Genomic DNA, 22,957 nt, shown 5'->3' on the forward strand with positions numbered 1-22,957 from the left:
GCATACGTATATCGGATGGCCGCATCGTGGCGCTCCGATTCGCCGAATCATGACAGGCCGCTATACGACGTCATTTGCAGCGTTTGCAGCGTTGCCTGCGCGTCCAGGTACATTGGAAACATAGTCAAGGAAGTGCCTTTTTATAACGGATAAAATCCGATTTACGCATATACCGGATATAAATCCGATATATGCGTAAAACTGACACTTTCCGGTATACGCATATAACGGATTTCGCTTATATCAGACAAAACCAGTGGGAACAATTGAATCCGATATATCCGAGGTTTACTGTATATGTGACATCACCCGGTGCCAAGGAGACAGCGGTGGTGTAAACCACTTTTTGGGTTGACTTTTAGTTAAGATGTTTGTCTTTCATTTTTACATACACACATATGACAATATTGTCAATAATAGCTACTGTCTTTTCTTAAAGGTCCTTTTTTGTTCAAAAATGACATTTTAATAATGTTACAGTATGACATGAATGATTCCCTAGAGCAGGCCTGGAGGTATGGTCTGAGCAGCATCAAGTATTTATGTTTTATCAATAAACATCTCCAGAAAATATTTCCAAAAAGATGCCGCAAGGCATGCTGGTAATGCATCTAGTGACCTATTATGCTCATTTTCGGCCCTTTGTATTGAGTTGTAGACTCCGATAGAGCAGCTACACACAATAACCTGCACAAAAAACTTTGTAGAGCTTTCAGAATCTGTACCTATTCATCTGTATTTCCTTGGCTTTCCAAAACAGTCTGTTTTCATTTATTCCACCCACGGCCCGCCTCCGTTCTGATTGGTCCCAGCTTGTATCTGTGCTGAAGACTTCTCTCTGTGAAGTCATACCAAACGTCTTTCAGGGCTCGCTTCCAAATGCGCAAACGTCATTATCTGAAACTTTGGCATCTTTTAACACAATAATACGACATTCTAACTACATTTATAGATCAGAAAAAGTGGTTAAGATAGTTATTAGACAATAATTATTCCTCATACCAGTGTTTGTGTTCCCAGAGTGTGTGGGCTGCACTTATATACATTGAACTTTGGTGTTAAGTACAATCAGTGAGTTTTGGTTCTAAGTTAGTTTATGACCAACTACCTTTGTAGAAAAGAAGCAACGGTACTTGACACCGCCTGCAGATAGCGCCACCGCATCACAGGCATGTAGCCTGGTGACATTTTTGTTTATCTGGCATATTGGGAAACCTAACAATTTGTTATTACATCTAAAACCCATCAATACTCGACATGACTATGAAACCAGGTATGCTTCAGGTGTTCACTTTACTCTGCCTCTGCCAAGAACTAATGCATTAAAGAGGACTACAATGTACAAAGCAGTAATATATTAGAATAAGCTTCCACTACATTTAACCATGATAAATAACAAAAAAAGATTCAAAAATAAAGTAAGACAAGCAGTATTTAGCAAGGAAGTCAGTTTCTACACTGCAAACTCGAATAAAAAAAAGTGAGGTAATCAGTTGCCACGTTTTTTTCAAACATTTGAGTATATCAGAGCTTTAATACTTGGAGTTGATATTAGATATACATTTTTAATTTTGGGGTGAAGAGAGAAATAGCTTTCTTTTTCGCATTCTCTCTGCCATGCATGCTCCATTCTTTCATTTGTTCATTGTTCTCATTTCAACTCCTTCCATAGGAAGACGGTCTGCATGTGTAACCTACACAGTACAAATCTATATGATGCAATGGATTTATTCTTAATTGATTCTAGCTTTGATTTAGTTGTGTTTTTTTTATAAGTAAATACGAATTATTTTAAGTAGGTTACATAAATCTGCAAAAAGTTCATATTATTAATTAATATTAATTAATTAATTAATATTATTGATCAAAAGTTACAAGTTAAATAAACTGAAAAGACAGATAATGCAACTGGCAATCAACATTTGTAAGTAGAACTTTTAAGAAAATTTTAAGTTAATTATACTTATTTTGAGCAATTGGATTTACATTGTCTTAAGTTGTATGTAAACTATGTTTTTAAGTTAATCTTACTTAATATAGCCATAGTTCAATTTAATCAAAACATATGAGTTTCTGCAAGAGTAGTACTCAAGTACTCAAAATGGAACAATATGTTAAATGAACTCAACATAAGTAAGTTATTAGAACTTTGAGTATGCATAACTTCATTTATTTAAGTACTTTGAACATTCGGGTTTATAGTGTAGTTGGTTGATTTATTCTGAAATTCTGAGTGTGTAAATTGGAATAATTTTTGTGGTTGGCTTCAATAATTTTAAAGGTTGTATTCCATTACATCTCAGATCATTTTTAGATTTAGTTATATTTAATTGTAATGACTATTTTTATTGTGTTATATTTGAAGTTTGAAATGTAAGTTTTTGGACCCCAAGAAGAATAGTCTTCACTGCAGTGAGGACTAATGGTGATCTGTAATAAACAACAACAACAACAACCGAGGACAGCTTTGGGGGGAAAAAAAGCAGGCTTCGCTACACATCTTAAAATAAAGCCCAGTCAGGTACAGTGCATGTGTAAAATAGTGGATAAGGTACACAAAAGCATTTCTGGACAAAGGCGTGGACAAACACAGCTCATTGGCATTAAAGCTACAGACACATAAAATGGTGTTCCAACCACTTTTTAACCCAAGGGTTGATTTTGGGCAACACACTTCTAATACACTGTTGTCCAACCCCTGAGACTTATTTAAAACTGTTGAAAAGAGCGTAATATAGGACCTTTAAAACATAATTTCAAGTCTGACTATTCTCTGATGCACGGAGACTGAAATCCATTTTATTATTTCTCCTGCACGGAACATTAACATAGAACCTTGTGCTCCTTTGAAACATGGGAAGTTGGCAGATGCACAGTGGAAATAACAAGAAGAGCGTGCAAGGACTGCAATGCAAACAAGAGAGGAATGCTCCCCATCAGTCCGAGCTGCTCCTCTTACGCTCCCACTTGCCTTCAGTGGAATGTGTAATTACGCCACAATTAAAGCGCTCGTGTGCTGGTGACTCTGAAGACCGCACTCAGCTGGCTTGGACAGGCAAGGAAGGAGAAGGGAGGGAGTCAAAAGAGAAAAAGGGGTAGAGCTGATATCAAAGCAGCAGCATAAGTAGGAGGAAAAACAGCTGTTGAGAATTACCCCTTAAGGTAAAACTTTTATTTCTTTGCTTCTTCTTTCCCGTGCTCGAACCACAGGAATGAAGACCCTGCCAGTATATGAAATAAGCAGTAATCACTCAGCCAACATACTGGAAATAAACACATGCAAACATTCTAGGACATTATTTTTGCCGTTCTATATACAGATATTGTCATCTGCTTGATACTAGTGTCATGTCAAATATTTACCTTAGAGTCTTTATTGTATATAACAGCTGCTCGTGTGTACATTGCATGTGCTTTATGTGAATTGTGGTAAACCTAACTGCACATTTCTCCCCTGAAGGTGTAACTGTTTGCACCTCTTGTTTAACTATAGCAAAGCCACAGTTTGCTGTAACCTATTTTATTTGCACAGTAAAATGGCCAACTTTAGCTCAAAGGCAGGCAAGCAATTTAAAGTGTTTAAATTAGATCCTAAATGAGGGTTATTTAACCTCTATTTTTCATTCATTCATTTATTTTCAAGCATTTATCCTCACAAGGGTCTTTGGGCGAGAGGCGGGGTACACCCTGGACTGGTCGCCAGCCAATCATAGGGCACATATAGACAAACAACCATTCACACTCACATTCATACCAATGGACAATTTGGAGTCGCCAATTAACCTAGCATGTTTTTGGAATGTGGGAAAAAAACAGAGTACCTGCAGAAAACCCACGCATGCACGTGGAGAACATGCAAACTCCGAATTGAATGGAATTGAACTCGGGTCTCCTAGCTGTGAGGCCTGCGTGCTAACCACTCGATCACCGTGCAACCCACTATAGTTGATCAACTTAATTAATTCATAATTACTGTGTGATACTGGACGTTTACATGGATGCAATGTCACTCAAATTTAAATAGCTAACATATCGCTGTTCTTCTTCTACACTGTGAAACTAAAAGAACAGTGTCTCTGCTGGTTTCAGCCCAGTAGTGTACTCCAATACACAATCCACAATAAACTGTAATACACTCACTGGTCACCACATTAGGCACACCTGTACAATACAAAATGGTGTGCAGTGGTGTTGTACATATTTACCTTCACGAGAAGGTATTAACCCTCATTTTGATGCGGTGCAGGTACACCACTGTAAACAACAACCACAATAATAAACATACAGTAATCCATTGCTACTCAAATATGCATATTTATGTTTTATGTATTTTTGTGCCTAAATTAAGCATGAAAATGTCTAAATGAAGTAAAATACAAATATAAGGCATTCAGAGGACACATTCAAAGACGCTGGGATGATAAGTAGCATTCTACACTGGTCAATATGTGTCTTGTAATGTTTGGTGAGACACACAAGCACCAGACTTGAACGTCAGAACAAAGGACTTCTATTGCAGGCAAGTACGTATATAAGTAAACTTTGAACCCCCAGTGTCACATCAGTCTACGATATTGGGTAAAACGACCGTAAAGATGACTATAGGGGTGTTATTTCATGTCTCAAGAGCTCTAACAATGTTAAAATACGTATTTATGAGGTCATTAACTGTTTTTTTAAGCTATAACTAAAAATATATTCCATTATAAATAAGAAATCCACTTATCACAGGAACCAATGATAAACAAGGGATTACTGTATTGTTAAATTGTTAAATTCTTATCCTCACAATATAAGATATAGTTACATTCCAAGAAGACAAATGTGACCATGGACGTAAAGTGCGTGGTATGAGACCGGACACCTTTTGTTTTGTTGTCATCTTGGTTTGGACTCGTGTTCAGACAACAGCAAGTTGTTGAGTTTGATGACAATGTTGGCAAAGTCAGTAAGCTCCACAAAGTCGGAGGTAATGATGTTGACCCCGTCCGAGCCTGGCTTCTGAATCTCCACCCAGGACATGATCGCAGGGAGATTTCTAGTTCACAGAACAGGAGAGATACACGCAACAATTCACATCTTTGGACAAAAAATGGGCTTTGCTACATATCTTCAAATAAAGTCTGGAGCTAATAAGCTATGTTAAAATGTGACTGTAATGATAAAAACTGTTGAAAAATTCCACAGCAGTACACACACACACACACACACACAATTATAAAATGTTTCTTGTCACTGGCAGAACAAAACCCGGAAGTCAGCATGTTTATCCAAAGGCGATAAACAATCCAGTTTCCTCAGAGGTGCCATATTAGGCCACCTCTTGTCAGGGGTGTCACTAGGTTATGAGGACAGGGGAGGGGGGCTTAGCCCCTGAAGATGCACAGGATATGAATGAATGTAGTAGACATTCAAAAAAATCCAAAAAATCCAAAAACGAACAAGAACCGGGATATAACTTTCCCACTTTTGGACAGATTTAGTAGAGATAATCAATTGTTTAAATTTAAATTTAAAAGTACACACAATCTACACTGCAAAACCGCTGCTCAAGCTCTGCAACCATTCTGTCCAGTGGACAGTGATCAATTATATAATAATCACTATCATATTTATTATAATATTATTATATTTATAATATTATTATATTCATATATTATATTATTATAATAATATTTATATAATCATATTATTAATCAGCCTATTATTATTACGATCATCATTATTCTTCTTCTGATTATTACTACTACAACTAGTAGTAGTAGCCAAGTAGTAGCTAATATTAGCCTACTACTACTAGTAGTAGTAGGCTAATATTAGCCTGCTTATTGGCTTGCTTATTAGCCTGCTTTTGCACTATTATATGAAATTTGTCAGATATTTTTTTGTAAAAAAAAGAAAATCTATAAAAAAATAAAAATCAATAAAAATTATATTATATTATATTATATTATATTATATTATATTATATTATATTATATTATATTATATTATATTATATTATATTATATTATATTATATTATATTATATTATATTATATTATATTATATTATATTATATTATATTATATTATATTATATTATATTATATTATATTGTAATGCTTTATTATGCTTATTAGCCTGCTTTTGCCTTAATATATGAAATTTGTCAGATTTTGTAAAAAAAAAAAGAAAATCTATTTAAAAAATTAAAAATCAATAAAAAATATCTCATATTATATTGTATTATTAAAGCTGAAGCCCCCCTAAAATAGGCCTAATGACGCCACTGCCTCTTGTCCCACCACACCATCAGTTCAGGGTTTCATTCATCCAACATTACTGGCTACCTTAGTCAATGCAATGTACCCAAACAAAGAGATCCTGCATATATTTTTGGTCTACAATACCCCAAATAACAAACTTCTTACTTTTCCACCAAGTAATTGCGTAGACCCCAGACAAGACCCCTCGCCACAGTGTTGACCCGTGGTGTAAGAATGGCCTGGGAAACGTGAAAGGATCCCTGCTGGGCTCTTTGCTTCAGTGTGGATTCCAGGAACTAGATAGAAAAAAGTGTAGCTTACACACACTCTTAATACCCAGAACATTGTTAGTTTTTGAATGTTAAAGAGAAAGAAGACAACGGGGTATGAGTTACAAATTGATAAAATTGTTTTCTTCACTTCTATATATTATGTATATACATAATTCAAGTAATCCAACAAGAATGGAATGCGTCACAAGCAAGCCACTTTGATGCGCATGCGCTACTTTTCTTCTCTTTCCACTTTTGTGCTAGTGTTGATGTGCATTAGCGCCATCCTTTGAACTCAATTGTATTAATTCGTCTTCTTTTCTTAAAAGAAATCGTGCCTCGATTTTAATTGCACTACATCTCGGAACTAAAGCCCAATATGCTATATTTATATCTAAGGTTTTCGTTTACTACCTATGGTTTACTGCGCATGCGTTATGTTACGGGAAACAGGAAATCCAAAATCAGGCGGGAACCGGACGGACAGTAAATAACATTTAACACCGACAAACAATCTAAATAAAATGTAAGTACGTTTCTGGGTACTCCACTCATTTATTTAGGGCAATAACGTAAGTATTTCTTTTTTAACGGAAGTATTTATAATACAATGCTAATATAATGCTAAGTGTTATAACATGTATACATACAACCAATGTAGTGTTACATGTAGTTTGTTCATTCATAACCAGTAATGCTCACATTTCCATTTTTCTTTCAGTGGCATGCTGTGCACTACAACGTCATCATTGTGGTGTCATACATGCACTGCAGATGTCGATGGAGATCTTACAAAAGGAAGAAAACTACTCCCTTGGGGTCTCTGAGGTTTGCATTATACAAAGACAAAGCTAGCTTTATCTTTTTTGTTATTGAAATATGTGTGAAAACCAGTGAGTCAATATATAAAATAAAATGTTTGAAATGTTTTGTGTGTACATACAATACATTACCTGGATGAGCTTACTGGGTTCAGTGGTGTTGGCCCAGGGTGCAGGGATCTTGTTGCCAGGCCACATGACAGGGACACCCTGAGCTGATGGATGATGGTAGAAAACGATGACCTGCGGTTGGGAGAGCGCGTTAAAACCTTACTCTGCTCCAAGATGAATTGACAACTGGAAAAATGCAACCTGGTATGGGATAACATGATGCCAACTTCAGCTATGTACGGGTAGGTGATTGTAGTTGTAGGCTTTTCCTTACATCATACTAAAATGTTTATACTGTACAGTATTTGTAGCAATGCTGCCCTCTGCTGATGATATTTGTGCAAATCCCTTCTCTACTTCACTTGCCCCTTGCCAACTAAGTCAGACACAGATTAGGGTCACAAGACTTCAATTTAAATCACTCCGAAACAAAATTTACTTCTAAAACCAAAATACATGTATATGAATGTTTTTAATACCCCTTATGTTGTTTAACTGTGGTCGTGAATTAAATGAACAGGCAATATATGGTTACATATGTGACAGGCATTGAGTTTTAGTGGTGAATAAGTGCAGAAAAAATTGTTATGGCCTTTAATAAATTAATCCAAAAGGGGACAAATACAATGCAGGTTAGAAATTGAAACGTGTGTTAATGGGATGACACTGTACTAAGTCCTACCCAGTGGAGACACAGTAGCAGGGATTACTTTACTTCTGTATGTAAATACACACTTGTGGGTTTACACATGCATCTAGACATCACTAATAAATGATGCATATCGCTAAAAGAATGAAATAATTGATTACTGTATAACTTTTTTACTCCACTTGTGCAACTATTGTGGCTTCACCTGGTATTTCCTCTCCCAGAGGTAGTCCAGAGTAATGGCCTCCACTGAACAGTTCTTACAAAGCTTGCTACCAAACACCTCCTGAAGTGTCTTGATGAGGTATTCATGGTGATCTGGGCCCATTGCATAGTAGTGGTTGAAGTCCAAGAAGATCACCTGCATTAAATACCCAATCGGTCACCTTTTTGAGGTGGTGTTATTCTACAAGAACTCAAACATGTAAAAGTCAAACTTCTACGCCTCACCTCTTTCCTGTGCTGACATAAAAAGGAGTTTATCTCGATAAGTCCATCCCTCACCTTTGGAGCAGCAGAACAAATTTAATTAGGCATAGTGCATCAATTCATAAAGCAAAGCTGAAACTGAAGCAACTGAGATACAGTATCTTACATTTATCTGTATCATACTTCTCAAGGAACAATACTGTATGAATGAAGCATGGATATACTTAAGAGTTACAACATAACTGAGATTAATTGAGATCTACCAATTATGAAGCTGTTTTTAAAGCTTTGGGACTCCAGCTAACTGTAGTGAGAGCGTTCCAGGACAAAATCCACTGCTGAACAAAGCCAAGACTTAGGGAAACTACACTGCGGTCTGATGAGACAAAAGTTGAAAGGTGTGTGTCTCGTACATTTCTGCATTTCAGGAAAAGAACATGATGGCAACAGTAAAATATGGTGGTGGTAGTGTGATGGCCCGGGGCTGTTTTATTACCGCTACAGTTTAGCCTCACAAGGCTCGCGGGGGTGCTGGACAATTTGGAGTCGCCAATTAACCTAGCATGTTTTTGGAATGTGCGAGGAAACCGCAGTACCCAGAAAACCCACACATGCATGGGGAGAATATGCAAACTCCACACAGATGGCCGAGGGTGGGATTGAACTTGGGCACCGTGCAGCCGGGTGTTTTAATGCTTCTGTTTTAATTACAGTACAATAGTCAGTATATACACCTACACAACTTGTACACTAACTACAATATCCAAGTTTAATTTCTACAGTATTGACCCTTGATTAGACACTATTAAATGGTTGCTGCATCTTCAATATGAACAGCCCACCTTGTGTCCAAACAGACCATGAATGAAGAAGATCTCAAGTCCCGGGTCGCCTGGTTTGGAGGAGACCCTGAGGTCGAAGTAGCGAATTCCTGCATCCAGTTGCTCCTTAAACGTCAGATTCTGTGGAAATACACCGGCTTATCAACAGTGTAAACCTTCCACGCAAAAATGATGCAACGTCTACCTGTGTCATGGACCACTTCACCATCACCTTCTTGGCTAAAACACTGAACATGGTGGCCAGGTACTTGACGTAGACCTTTTGATCAGGACCTACTGGAGCATGCACGTCCACCCAGTAAGTAAAAGAGTCATGGGAGCCTTGGGGGAAGATGGAAAGGATGAGAAATGAAAGTACATTCAGGCATATATTGGAGGATAATGTTAATGGAAGGACTGGAGACTAAAATACAACATTGTCAAAGATAAGGGGGCTTACCAGGAACCGCTAGGTGTTTGAGGGGCATGGCACTAAGCTTGGAGGGCAGCGAGCCCATCCAATCGGCGTTGACATTTCCAATCCCAGCTGGTCGAGTTTTCATGCCTGTCCAGAAAAAGTCCTAACCTCCATTAAAAAAAAAAACTCAGGAAACCGCTCTACGGTGCCGGTGTATCTGTAACAAGCCCCCTCCAGCCCGTAAGACTTGAAAACAAATACAAGTCATCTTGGAATACGATCTCAGTTTCTCCAGGTCGAGTTCTGGTTTGTTGGACCATGCACACCTTCATAGAGGTGCGCGTTAGAGACATTAGTAATCCTCTTAGGGCGAAATTCCACTCATTATCCCCCCCACCCAGCTGCTTCTTAGCCCTGTGGGCGTTAGCGAAGACCATCCTCACGTACACAAAAGATGGGGTGATTTTTGGGGCTGAAATTGAATGGAGTGTGCAGACAGCTAATGAATAAAAATAAAGTATATAATAAAAAATAATTTAAAAAAACCATTGTGACATATGGCACTCCATTACATTGTAGTTTATATTCAAACAATATTAATCATCAAGGTATACATGGTCGCCGATTGAAATAGTCATTGTTTTAATCGTAATTAACGGGGATTCTTGTTCTTTAGTTATTGCTCAATTGCACCCTCATGTGGCGTGACTACGGTAAAGTAATGTGTTTTTTTTACCCCGGAGTTTCTGTATTAGCTACAATGACGTGTAAATTAGAAGCTGCTAATTAATAGGACTGAGCTACGGTTAAAAATATATAATTTCGTGTGTAACAACTTGTGAAAGAATAACTACAGTATTTGTGATATCGCATTTTCTTTCCGTTGAGCTTTCTCGGTCACCATCCATTTTACCAAACCCGGAAATGGAATAATGGAAAACATTTTTATTTTAATACTGTTATATATTCCTGGACTACAAGAACGATATGTAATATCGTTATAAATATAATATTTAGTGTAATATAATGATGTGTCATGAACATTTCATGCCAATATAGTGTATTTTGGTTGCTTGGTAGTCGAAAATAAACACCAAATCCCACAATGCACTGCGTGTCAGGAGACCCGGACAGAATGGAGTGTTGCGTTAGTGTGTGTGTTTCCATGGAGAGCAGGCAGCCACACACACACACACACACACACGCTTCTTATCGTAAGGGTTTAGCAGGTTTTACACCCTGCAGTGAATTCTATCTGGAAAAAAAGCGTCTTTATCAGCAGCACCAGCAGGAAATACGGACAGCAACACCCTAAAAACGGTGAGTTCAGTTCAGTGAATTTAAATATATGAGTGAGCGAGATGTGTGCTTCATTGTCTGGACAAGCTGTCAAAAGCTGACACGTCAAGAACAAATATTTCTTTAATTTCCTCTTACATATCTCCATTCATGTTTCATATCAAATGGGAAATGTTTTTACTTGAACTCACTGTATAGTGAAATAACTTTCAGATGCTGACCTTTTCAGGTTAGTTTCCTTGTAATATAATTGACCTTGATTATCCACCTCATGTCATGTGACATGGATGCATCTTAATTCCCTTCAAATCCCCTCTAACAACAGGTTGCCATATGTGAGGGTGGAGTGCAGGCCAGCTGTCTCTGGCTGCCCTCCTTGCTCATTCACTTCACCTGAATAGGGGCCGTATTTTTAAAACATTGAAATATGAAACTCTATAGGGAAAAGGGTGGCTCTGCACATTTTAATATTACTGTCACTGTTAATATTTAATGGTATAATCTTCAAGAATATATGGCACTACTGTATATCCACTTCTGTGTTACTCTACTCTTGCAAGAGTTCATAGCTTTTTATTAAGTTTTTATTGGACCAATGCTATTTTTAATCATAATTTTTAAATAATATTAAATTATTTTAAAATAAATGTTAAAATAATTACAATTATTTAAAATAATTAAATTATTTAAATTAATAATTAAATTATTTTAAAATGAATTAAAAAATAATTGATCATAATTAACTTTTCCCATGTAATTTAACAGAATTTTTTCCTAATTAGGACTGCAACTGATGATTTTTTTTCTTGGTTGGTTTGATGGACCGAATCAATATGTTATCGATCACTGATGTGTATGAATGTCTTGATTTTTCTACAACCCAAATATATATGACCCACATTAATATGAAGCAAACACCTACAGTTAGTGGTTCGGTCCATTTCAGAAAAGAGCAGGGCAAAGATGCCCATCATTGTTTCCCTAAGTCAAAGTTAATGTGGCTATCTTGTTTTGGCTAAAACACAACGATAATAGGTCTTCTTTCATGGATAATGAAGAAAACTAAAAAAAAAAAATCACATTTGAGATGCTGAAATCAGGATATTTCAACATCAAACATCAAAACAAATGATTAATCGATTATCAAAATAGTTGTTGATTAATTGGGTAACCGATTAATTGTTGCAGTTCCAGCCCTAAAATGTGTATTCTTACAAAGGCACTAGTAATTAGCCCTTTAGGCCGTTAGGAGTGGAAGCTTCAGTATTCCTTCAAGTAGTCTTGCTCTTATAAGAAATCCCAAGAGGTTACTGTTTACATGGCTGCTTGTTGTCTCACTCCAATCCTCTTGCCATCGTGAAGTGACGTGAGCATGGCAGTGATGTAATATCCTATTTACATCTCTGTTGGCTTAATCTGCTGAGGGTGGCGATGTCATCTCCTTTGTTTGTGCATGTCGGAGCATCCAAATAGTGTGATTTGTCGTCAACCTGTTGCCTAACAATTGAATTTCCCTCCAGCAGGCTTGCTATGACGGACTTCTAACCAGTTGTTACCCACACCAGTCCTTCACATGGGACTCCCACCTCACTCCGCTATCCAAGATGAATTTTGAAGCTTTGCCACATTAAAACAACTTCCCTGGAAAAGCACAGATGAGTCAAGACTATTTTGCCGAGTCGTTGAAGCAGATGAAAGCATCGTGAGCCATGATGAACCGCTACACTACACTGAAGCAGCTGGGTGACGGCACCTACGGCAGCGTGCTGATGGGGAGAAGCAACGAGTCTGGGGAGCTGGTGGCTATTAAACGGTGAGGATGCTGTTTATTTAAGACTAGTAGCGTGCGAGGCTATGTATGAAATGCAAAAATGATAATAGTTCTACTTATTTTACCCCATCACCAAGGGTAACAAAATAATAATAAAAAGCTTCTATGTCTTTGTTTCAATAATACATGAGAAACCCAACGACGTGTCCACTGCTTGCTTGATTGTTTGGTTACCATGTAAGACAATACATGCGGCGTGGTGAAAGGGAGTGAAAGTAGACGCAAGGGAAGGCGGGGTTGTGTCAGGTTGCTCACATGGTGGAAAGGAAAAGGATGACCAAAAGTGGAGGAATACATAATTCCATGTGTAATGTCTAATAACAAGTGATATGAGAGGATGAAAATGATGCCAAATGTAGTTTATTATTGACTTTATAATGTAAACAAACAATGAACCTTTCACTTTCTTTCCTAGAATGAAGAGGAAATTCTATTCATGGGATGAATGCATGAACCTAAGAGAGGTGAAGGTGAGGATGCTTTTCAGATGTTTTGGTCAGAATCTCAAAATAGTAGGCATGTCACGAGATTCAAAAGTGAAAGGGAGAAAGTTCACTCTGTGCATTGGTTCCAATACTTAGGTGTGTTTAAGACCACAAAATCTGCTCAAAATTCATTCATCATCATTCATACCCTAAAGCGAAGAAGCTAACTCTTGGCGAATTGCATATGCAAAGTCTTGCTGTAAGACAGTCATAGATAGATAGACTAGATTGATAGACTCCCTTTATTGTCATTGCACAAAAACACAGTAGTGAAATTGCCAACGAAATGTCGTTTTTTGAAACATCCTGAGCATTACGGAATAAAAAGGTAAAGTGCTAGACCCCAAAAAATGACACTTGTGCTGAGCCGGAGGGTTTGATAAGGCGGTCCTTCCTGGTGCCAACTGCAGCGTAATAACCATCAGACGGCATCTTCAGGAAGAGAAGGGTTTCGTCGCCTTCAATGCCACAAAACTTTCCCAGGGAGCATTAAATACAGCGCACTGAACGGTAATGGTAATGGTTTTATTTCATTTGAACATGCATCAGATTACAATTGAATGCATCACATAATCAGTTCACAGTTCCACATGTCCAAAAGGAGTAGGAAGAAGCAAAGCTTATTAAATCCTACCCCTCCATCTGGTACTTTTACAATCAGTAACTGTCACATTTGTTCACTTCCTGCTTTCCATAGTACAGTTTAGTTTTTTTTTTTTTTTTTAAATAATGCACCTCGTACTGAAGTACGAGGTGATATGACCATCCAATGACATAATGGGTACCATAGTAAGTGTCAATATAGTGATATGTATAGCACATCATGACTGGTTCAAGACTCTTCATCCTTGTATTTAGCAAACATCAACTGCTTGTATTGTTTCTTGAATTGGCTCATCGTTGTGCATTGTTTGAGGGTCTTACTCAATCCATTCCATAGTTTGATTCCACATACTGAAATGCTATGGCTTTTTAACGTAGTCCTAGCATATAAGTGTTTCAAATGTACTTCTTCCCTGAGATCATATTTCTCCTCTCTTGTAGAGAAGTATTGGATGACATTTTTAGGTAATTGGTTATTTTTAGCCTTATGCATTATTTTAGCTGTTTGAAGATGAACTATATCAGCAAGTTGAAGTATTTGTGATTTTAGAAATAAGTTAGTATGTTCTCTGTAGGCGGCATTATGAATTATCCTTACTGACCTTTTTTGCAGTACATTTAGCGAATGAAGATTGCTTTTATAGTTATTACCCCATATTTCCACACAATAAGTAAGATATGGTAGAACCAGAGAGCAATAAAGAGTGTGGAGTGATTTCTGATTGAGAACAAATTTTGCTTTGTTCAATATTGAAATATTTCTGGCCACCTTATGTTGTATATTTGAAATAGATTTTTATCTATTGTGATCCCCAAAGGTGGAAAAAGTTTTATTCTCTTATTCCAAAAACAGACTGGAGTTTCAGGTGGTGCAGGGTCATCAAACTGCGGTTATGTGTTGTTTGTCATACGCCCCCTACAAAAACTGGTCTTAAAATTTGGATCAGGTCTGTATATAACTAACATGACAATATTCTTTTTTTTTTTTAATTTCCCAGTCGCTGAAGAAGCTGAACCACGCAAATGTTGTCAAACTGAAGGAAGTTATCAGAGAGAACGATCACCTGTACTTTGTTTTTGAATACATGAAGGAAAACCTCTATCAACTCATGAAGGACAGGTAAGAAACTACAATATTATCACCGCGTCATAGCTTATGACACTATAGCCTGGTGTGTGAGTATTCTTTTAATTTTATGTTTACAGAAAGAAATTATTCCCTGAGTCAGTGATAAGAAACATAAGCTTTCAGATATTACAAGGCCTGTCCTTTATTCACAAACATGGTAGGTGTGACCCTTTGTGAGTGGCTTCAGACTGCAGGATTTCTTCTCCGTTTGAGATTACTTGATAGAATTTTGTTCTTGGACGCCTCCCTTGCTTCTCAACTTGGCCTATCTGGAGTTTGCATGTCTCGTTATCATTCTTTCTTTTCCTCTTTCTGCTTAGAGAGAATAAGATGTTCTCAGAGAATGAAATTAGGAACATCATGTTCCAAGTGTTATCTGGCTTGGCTTTTGTACATAAGCACGGTAAGTAGCCTCACTCTGTCGCCACTTCCTGTCACCACTTGCATGTTTTGGCTGCATTAGTGGATATCGGGGTGTCCAAACTTTTTCCACCGAGGGCTGAATGTAGAAAATCAAAGGATGTGGACGTCCATCTTGATATTTGTAGGTATTTTTAAAACGTTTAAATACACTGTAGGGCTGCACGGCAGACGAGTGGTTAGGCCACACAGCTAGGAGGCCCAAGTTATTTTATTTTATTTTATTTTATTTTATTCTATTTTATTTTATTCTATTCAATTTAATTTAATTTAATTTAATTTAATTTAATTTAATTTAATTTAATTTAATTTAATTTAATTTAATTTAATTTAATTTAATTTAATTTAATTTAATTTAATTTAATTTAATTTAATTTAATTTAATTTTCAAACTTCCAAGATGACTGCACAGCGGTCAAGTGCTTAGCAGGCAGGCCTCACAGCTAGGAGACCCGAGTTCAATTCCACCATCAGCCAACTTTGTGTGGAGTTTGCATGTTCTCCCCGTGCATGTGTGGGTTTTCTCCGGGTACTCCGGTTTCCTCCCACATTCCAAAAACATGCTAGGTTAATTGGCGACTCCAAATTGTCCATAGGTATGAATGTGAGTGTGAATGGTTGTTTGTCTATATGTGCCCTGTGATTGGCTGGCGACCAGTCCAGGCTGTACCCCGCCTCTCGTCCAAAGACAGCTGGGATAGGCTCCAGCACCCCCGCGATCCTCGTGAGGATAAGCGGTAGAAAATAAATGAATGAAAGTCACAATCCCGGTCCGTCCGGGGATTGGGTCGATTTTTCCTCTTTTTAATTGATCGGAAATTGGGAATGATAAGCCAATCTAAAGGGCGATTTTAACTGCAATTTTTTATTGTCAAAGTATCCTGGACTCAAAACTGTATGCCACAAATGGCCCTCGGCCCACACTTTGGACACCCCTGGTCTATCTAGTTAAGTAGCTGATCATATCTGCCAGGACTACTACAGGTCCTTTTATCTCCAGGTTTCTTCCATCGAGACATGAAGCCAGAAAATCTCTTATGCATGGGCCCAGAACTGGTCAAAATAGCAGACTTTGGTCTGGCCAGGGAGATCCGCTCCAAACCTCCCTACACCGACTATGTCTCGACAAGATGGTGATGAACGCTTCACTGTTATTGGTCTCATGTTTGCTTGTTTGATTTATTTCATTAACTTCTCTGCTTATATTTAGGTACCGAGCACCCGAGGTTCTGCTCAGGTCATCGACTTACAGCTCTCCCATCGACTTGTGGGCTGTCGGATGCATCATGGCCGAACTCTACACTCTCAGGCCTCTTTTCCCTGGAAACAGTGAAGTGGATGAGATCTTTAAGATCTGTCAGGTTCTTGGCACTGTCAAGAAGGTGAGGCAAATATGACGTTACATTCATTAATTTTCTACCGCTTTTTCTCACGAGAGTTGCGGGGGGTGCTGAAGCCTATCCCAGCTGTCTTCGGGCGAGAGCCAGGGTACACCCTGGACTGGTCGTCAGCCAATCACAGGGCACATATAGACAAACAACCATTCACACTCACATTCATACCTATGGACAATTTGGAGTCGCCAATTAACCTAGCATGTTTTTGGAATGTGGGAGGAAAACGGAGTACCCGGAGAAAACCCACGCATGCAAGGGGAGAACATGCAAACTCCACACAGAGATGGCCGAGGGTGGGATTGAATTCGGGTCTCCAGATGTTACATTATTGACCAAAATATGTCCCGATTCAGTGTCCCCAATGTGGGAGGAAACCGGAGTATCCGGAGAAAATCATACATGCACCAAAGTTCCGAACCCAGATCTCCTGACTGTGTGTCCGACATGCTAAAGTGCAGCCCCAAAATAAATATGTGATGGAAAATGTGAATATTAGTAAAGGAAAACATGGCTGACTAAGTATTTTTCCATTTCCGATAGCTGGACTGGTCGGAGGGATACCACCTGGCTTCAGCCATGAACTTTCGCTTCCCCCAGTGTGTGCCAACCCCCCTAAGGACGCTCATCCCCAATGCCAGCAGTGAGGCGATCACTCTCATGAAGGACCTCCTTCAGTGGGACCCTAAAAAAAGACCGACTGCAGTACAGGTGAAGACACCAACCTCTCACTTTCATCTCCATTTTTTCTGTGTTTAATATCCTTGTGGTCTTTCTCTCCTCCACAGGCCCTACGTTACCCGTACTTCCAGGTCGGGCAGGTTTTAGGTCCTCGTCCTCACAGCCAAGAAACCAAGAAGGTCCAACCCAGACAGATAATCCAGAAGCAGGTCTCGGAACCTAAAGTGGATCACACTTCTGATACCAAAGCCTCTAAATCCTCCCCAAGAAACCTCCAGCAGCATCAGCCTCTTAAGCAGATCGCCGTGCCTCAATCTGAGAGCAAACAAGGAGGCCTCGGCCATGTCGTGAGTCTGCATTTGACATTCTGGGATTATTTCAATAAATGTAATCAACCCGGGGTTTCTGCTCCTAGAAGAAACAGGTTGGCAATGAGAACAGCACTAGTGGAACAGGGATGGTGAAAAACGGCAGACGGCGTTGGGGCCAGACGGTGACCAAGACCTTAGATAGCTGGGATGATTCCGATCCGTTAGACACTGCTGCTTCTCACTCCAAGAAACCCAGCTTGGGGAATTCTGAGGAGGAGAGGAACTCCAAGGAACCTCGGCCACAGTATGTACTACAGTATAGCTGGCACATGTGTGCATGAGTGCTGCCGACCCTGGGGAGCAGAGTTTGAGTTTGATCATGAGTCTACATTATTAATTTACTCTTTTCCACATAGGGCTGTGGAGCAGAAACCTCTTTATTCCTTTAGCACCATCACCAAACTACCTAGCAATGTTAAGGCTGGTCCAGTAGATCCTCATCTACCAGGATCTGCAGCACGGCAGCATTATCTCAGCCAGTCAAGATACCTGCCAGGTAAGACCGCCATCTTACATAATGATCACAAATGTCGCATCGGAAGTTGCATGATTGTGCATTGAAGGAAATCTCGACCTCCCTTACTTCGATGCGATCTCCTTGTGGGTGTCGAATTGAGGATATGGGCAGACTAAATAACCAAACCGGTATATGAAAACCAGAGTATTTATTCCTGATGTCCGGGCTTAGTTGCTTTCCCTGTATGCCAACAGTAAGTTGGGGCTTAGTACAGCGCAGCAGCAAAAAAGCACCCTTTCTTTCCCTGCCCGGCTTTTTATACATTTCAAGATGGTGCAAGACGTGGACCAATCAGCATGTGCCGTCGCCCTGGTTTCAGCATCTCTGTCTTTCTTGTCAGCAAGGACGATGCCAGGACGTCTGCAACGTTCTGCGATTTCTTGTGCTGTAAACAAGCCATATCATACATACCAGATATCTCCTGCCTTGGTCATCACTCTAGTTCTCTTGTGTGTGTGTGTGTGTGGTGTCAAGGGTCACAGTAAGTTTGTCAGTACTTGTGAAACTATGTGTCTGTATTTAACAGTGGTTAAGCTATACGCTGCATTGCGTACTAAAAAACATATTCAGACGCTTGATTTTAACTCTATTGTTAGCTAGCCGGCATGGCGGTCGAGTGGCTAGGAGGACCAGGGTTCGATTCCACCCTCGGCCATCTCTGTGTGGAGTTTGTATGTTCTCCCCATGCACGCGTGGGTTTTCTCCGGGTATTCCGGTTTCCTCCCACATTCCAAAAACATGCTAGGTTAATTGGCGACTCCAAATTGTCCATAGGTATGAATGTGAGTGTGAATGGTTGTTTGTCTATATGTGCCCTGTGATTGGCTGGTGTACCCCGCCTCTCGCCCAAAAGACAGCTGGGATAGGCTCCAGCACCCCCGTGACCCTCGTGAGGAAAAAGCGGTAGAAAAAAAAGAAGAATTTACAGAGAGAAACCCAAATTAATGCTAACGGTTTCGAGCTGATGATTCCAATTGTTTTTAACATTTTCTTGAGTAAAAATGTCTGAATTTGCACATTTCCCGATTAATTACGAAGACAGCTGGGATAGGCTCCAGCACCCCCACGACCCTCGTGAGGAAAAAGCGGTAGAAAATATGAGCAAATACCTTCATGTTTTTCAAGGTTTTATCGGCAAGACGTCAGGTGAAAAGGAGTGGACTGGCATGACGTTACGGGACCTGTGGGAGAACTCCAACACTATAAATAAACCTCTCGCTCCGATTGGAGCAGGATTATCTGCCCCCAGAGCTCACCCAGGTATGAAATATCATAATCACGTGATGATGACGTGCAAGATTTTTTTTAGAATTTGAAGCCTCATTTGCTACTTCTGTCAGTGCAACCCTATTATCCTCTCTGGCACAAAAGAGGCCCTAAATGCTAATGATGCAGCTAATGTCTCCCGAGCAGTAGTTACAGGGTCCATTGAAAAAGCCGTGCCGTCGCAGTGAGCCTAAGTGTCTGCGACTTTAGAGATCTCTAGAATTCATTTGTCATGTAGACAGACACACAATATCGCTCCCCGCTGTGCCCCCCTCCCTTCCCTGGCCTTGGTGTGCTCACGCTGTCTCTCCATCTCCATTGCTTATTCATGAGATTAAGGCCGCTTGACTGTAAGACAAGTGTTCCTTAAATGCCTCTCATCTACACCTCCTCCTTGTTCATTTGTCCCACCCCTGGTGCCTTCTCTCATACACCTGAACTAACTACAGCGACGTTTGTTTTGCTTCTAGAAGCCTCTGTGGAAAACACACCAGAGAAAACCGTTTTTAAGGAGAAAATACGGGAAAAAATTGATGTTTCCAAAGGTAATTAACGAAGCTGTACTTGTTTATTTTCCCTGTCGGTGATGTGTTTAGTGTACAAACGGTGCAGTCGGTGGGATAGCCGGAGGGGGGGAAACCGAGATAAACTAACAACCAGCATGGCTGCTGATGCAACAAGCTTCATGTATTCACTCGGTGACTTAACATGTGAAAGATTCCAGCTGCTAGAAGCTCCGCAGGTGGAATGGGGGGTTCAAAAACAGTTACCGGAGAAAGAACTAAGAGTGCCAGTCAATTGCACTATAGCTTCATAGGGGAACAATGGTGCATTTGACTAATGACGCTGATAACCATCTTCTGACTGTTTAGGAAGTGAATTAAGTGAATGACTTCAATCACTTGTTTTTACTTGTCCAAGATGCTCCTTATTTACCACACATTCACCGAAATTACTCAAAAGCTTTGCAGTTTAGCATCGCCTATTTAGCTATAATAGAGTTTCCCATCACTGTGTCCAACGCTATGTCTATCATGTGGTTTTATGGTGTGGGTTTGATCACTGGAATCTACAAAAGCCAAATGTCTGTTTTTGTTTAATTCATCTTCAGGACATTTTGTGAGCACCAAGTATAACCTGTCCGCTGGCTACATCCCTTCGTTTCAAAAGAGAGAGGTGGGCTCCGTGGGACAGAGGATCCAGCTCGCGCCTATCGCCGGCCATCACACAGGTAAAGACGATGTTCCAGGGGTGTCCAAACTTTTTCCACCGAGGGCCACATGATGAAAAATGATCATTTGTAATGATGTAGATATGCTCAGAAGTTAGTATATACAGTATCTCCTGTGGTGGAATGAACACATATGTGTTGTATACAGCATTTTTTTTAAATAGCAGTTTTCATGATCGGGAAAAAAAATCCAATACAGATATCACATTTTGATACTAATTATAACTAATTTTCCCAAATCAAAACTTTATTCTGTTGTTTTTCCTCATAATTTTACAACTTTTTATAATATTTTCTTAATATTTCAACTTTCTGCTACTAAAATGACTTTATTTTTATCACAAGAAAATTTACGCATTTTTACTTATTACAATACACATTTTTTCTCGTAATATTTTTGCTATATTCTTGTAAAATTACAGATTATTTTTCTCATTTCTACATTATTTTTAATGTTCCAACTGTCTCAGCTTTCTTCTTGGAATTATTATTACTATTACTATTATTATTATTATATTTTGACTTAATTTGCCTTTTGTGAATTTTTGCTGTTTTTTTAACTTAAGTTATATTTTTAGAATGTACCACAAGCCTTTATTTTACGGCCTATAATTTTATGACTTTCTTTAATATATTCTTAATATTTCAACTTTCTGCTACTAAAATGACTTTATTTTTATCACAAGAAAATGTAGCCTTTTTTGTTATTACAATGCACATTTTTTCTCTTAATATTTTTGCTATATTCTTGTAAAATTACAGATTATTTTTCTAATTTCTACATTATTTTAATGTTCCAACTTTCTCAACTTTCTTTTTGGAATTATTATTACTATTAGTATTATTATTATATTTTGACTTCATTTGCCTAATATTTTCACTTTTTTTTGTGAATTTTTGATGGGGTTTTTTAGTTAAGTTATATTTTTAGAATGCATCACAGGCCTTTAAAAGACAGCAAGTTTAGACACCGATTTACACCCAGCTGCACAGTAGTTAAGTGTTTAGCACGCAAGCTAGGTTCGATTCCCTGCCTGGGCATCTCTGTGTCGAATTTTGCATGTTCTCTGGGTACTGCGGTTTCCTCCAACATTCCACTTGGCGACTACAAATTGTCCATAAGTATGAATGTGAGTGTGAATGGTTGTTTGTCTATATGTGCCCTGTGATTGGCTGGCGACCAATCCAAGGTGTACTCCGCCTCTCGGCTGAAGACAGCTGGGATAGGCTCCAGCATCACCCTTGTGAGAATAAGCAGTATAGAAAATGGATGTATGGTTTTACTTCTTCCTTTGACTTTTCAAACTTTCTTTCACTCGTCCCTCCTTTTTTCAGTCAATCCTTCCGCTTCTCCTGAAATTAAAAAAGACAAAACAAAACACGCAAAGCCCAAGTCCATCTCATCTTTGAGTGAAACGAATGAAGGTATTGGCTTTTTTTAAAATAGCTGTTACATTGATTGAAGTGGGCCCTAGTTGTAGAGAGTAGTCATTTGTTTTGATTTCCCATAATGCAAATAGCACGATAGTAGTTGTTTTCCATATAAAGCACTGACATTTTCTTGTAGATTACGAGGGATGGAAGAGGAGGACAGATGTCAGAAGTCAAGTGGTGAAAGGGAGTAGCTACTCAGCTCTGGGAAAAACCTCCGGGAATCTCATTTCCAGAGCTCCCGCCGTCCAGCCGGTCCATGGTAGAGTGGACTGGACTTCCAAGTATGGTGGAAATCGGTAGAATTACGCTTGACAGATAAGATCCAATACGCTTCAGGTAGGAACCAGTAAAAGGCCAGCTGCTGAGTATTTTTGAAGGCCCCCAAAATGAGAGCCAATTCTGCTATAATTTAGATAATTTAGCTTGAATTACATTGCAGCAACCAGCATAGTTTATAATACAATTTATACACCTTATGCTATGTTTTTGTAAATGTTTTATACAAATAAAGGTTTATAATACGTTTCT

At 38.9% G+C, this 22,957-nt stretch overlaps 2 protein-coding genes across 15 annotated transcripts; one reads left to right on the forward strand and one right to left on the reverse strand.

Annotated features, from left to right (window-relative positions):
- Positions 1-2,528: 2,528 nt before the first annotated feature.
- plcxd2 (phosphatidylinositol-specific phospholipase C, X domain containing 2) lies at positions 2,529-10,118 on the reverse strand. 4 transcript variants are annotated; one of them, XR_009120551.1, is made up of 9 exons: positions 9,811-10,118; positions 9,556-9,692; positions 9,372-9,491; positions 8,551-8,604; positions 8,306-8,461; positions 7,487-7,583; positions 6,413-6,543; positions 4,865-5,038; positions 2,529-3,221 (listed from the first exon to the last, which is right to left on the reverse strand). XR_009120551.1 is itself a non-coding variant. In XM_058060242.1 (9 exons), the coding sequence occupies exons 1-8, from the start codon at positions 9,911-9,913 to the stop codon at positions 4,879-4,881; spliced, it is 972 nt and encodes a 323-aa protein (XP_057916225.1). In that variant the 5' UTR covers positions 9,914-10,118; the 3' UTR covers positions 2,529-3,221; positions 4,865-4,878. The 4 variants fall into 4 exon arrangements, 3 of the variants coding, with proteins under 3 accessions (XP_057916225.1, XP_057916226.1, XP_057916224.1); XM_058060242.1 differs by having other exon boundaries at positions 7,473-7,583; XM_058060243.1 differs by having other exon boundaries at positions 2,529-5,038.
- mak (male germ cell-associated kinase) lies at positions 7,464-22,956 on the forward strand. Of its 11 annotated transcripts, XM_058060226.1 has the most exons (17): positions 7,464-7,693; positions 9,387-9,669; positions 12,588-12,880; positions 13,314-13,368; positions 14,985-15,106; positions 15,436-15,518; positions 16,536-16,668; positions 16,746-16,917; positions 17,473-17,640; positions 17,718-17,957; positions 18,026-18,225; positions 18,338-18,477; positions 19,624-19,758; positions 20,235-20,309; positions 20,876-20,995; positions 22,331-22,420; positions 22,563-22,951. In XM_058060226.1, the coding sequence occupies exons 3-17, from the start codon at positions 12,777-12,779 to the stop codon at positions 22,727-22,729; spliced, it is 2,004 nt and encodes a 667-aa protein (XP_057916209.1). In that variant the 5' UTR covers positions 7,464-7,693; positions 9,387-9,669; positions 12,588-12,776; the 3' UTR covers positions 22,730-22,951. The 11 variants fall into 11 exon arrangements, with proteins under 11 accessions (XP_057916209.1, XP_057916214.1, XP_057916212.1 ...); XM_058060229.1 differs by lacking the exons at positions 7,464-7,693; positions 9,387-9,669 and adding an exon at positions 10,918-11,088 and having other exon boundaries at positions 12,591-12,880; positions 18,029-18,225; positions 22,563-22,954; XM_058060227.1 differs by lacking the exons at positions 7,464-7,693; positions 9,387-9,669; positions 15,436-15,518 and adding exons at positions 10,919-11,088; positions 15,193-15,272 and having other exon boundaries at positions 12,591-12,880; positions 22,563-22,952.
- The last annotated feature ends 1 nt before the right edge of the window (position 22,957 follows it).

The sequence above is a fragment of the Doryrhamphus excisus genome, chromosome 21, assembly GCF_030265055.1.
Source record: "Doryrhamphus excisus isolate RoL2022-K1 chromosome 21, RoL_Dexc_1.0, whole genome shotgun sequence".
In the NCBI taxonomy this organism is placed as follows: Eukaryota; Metazoa; Chordata; class Actinopteri; order Syngnathiformes; family Syngnathidae; genus Doryrhamphus; species Doryrhamphus excisus.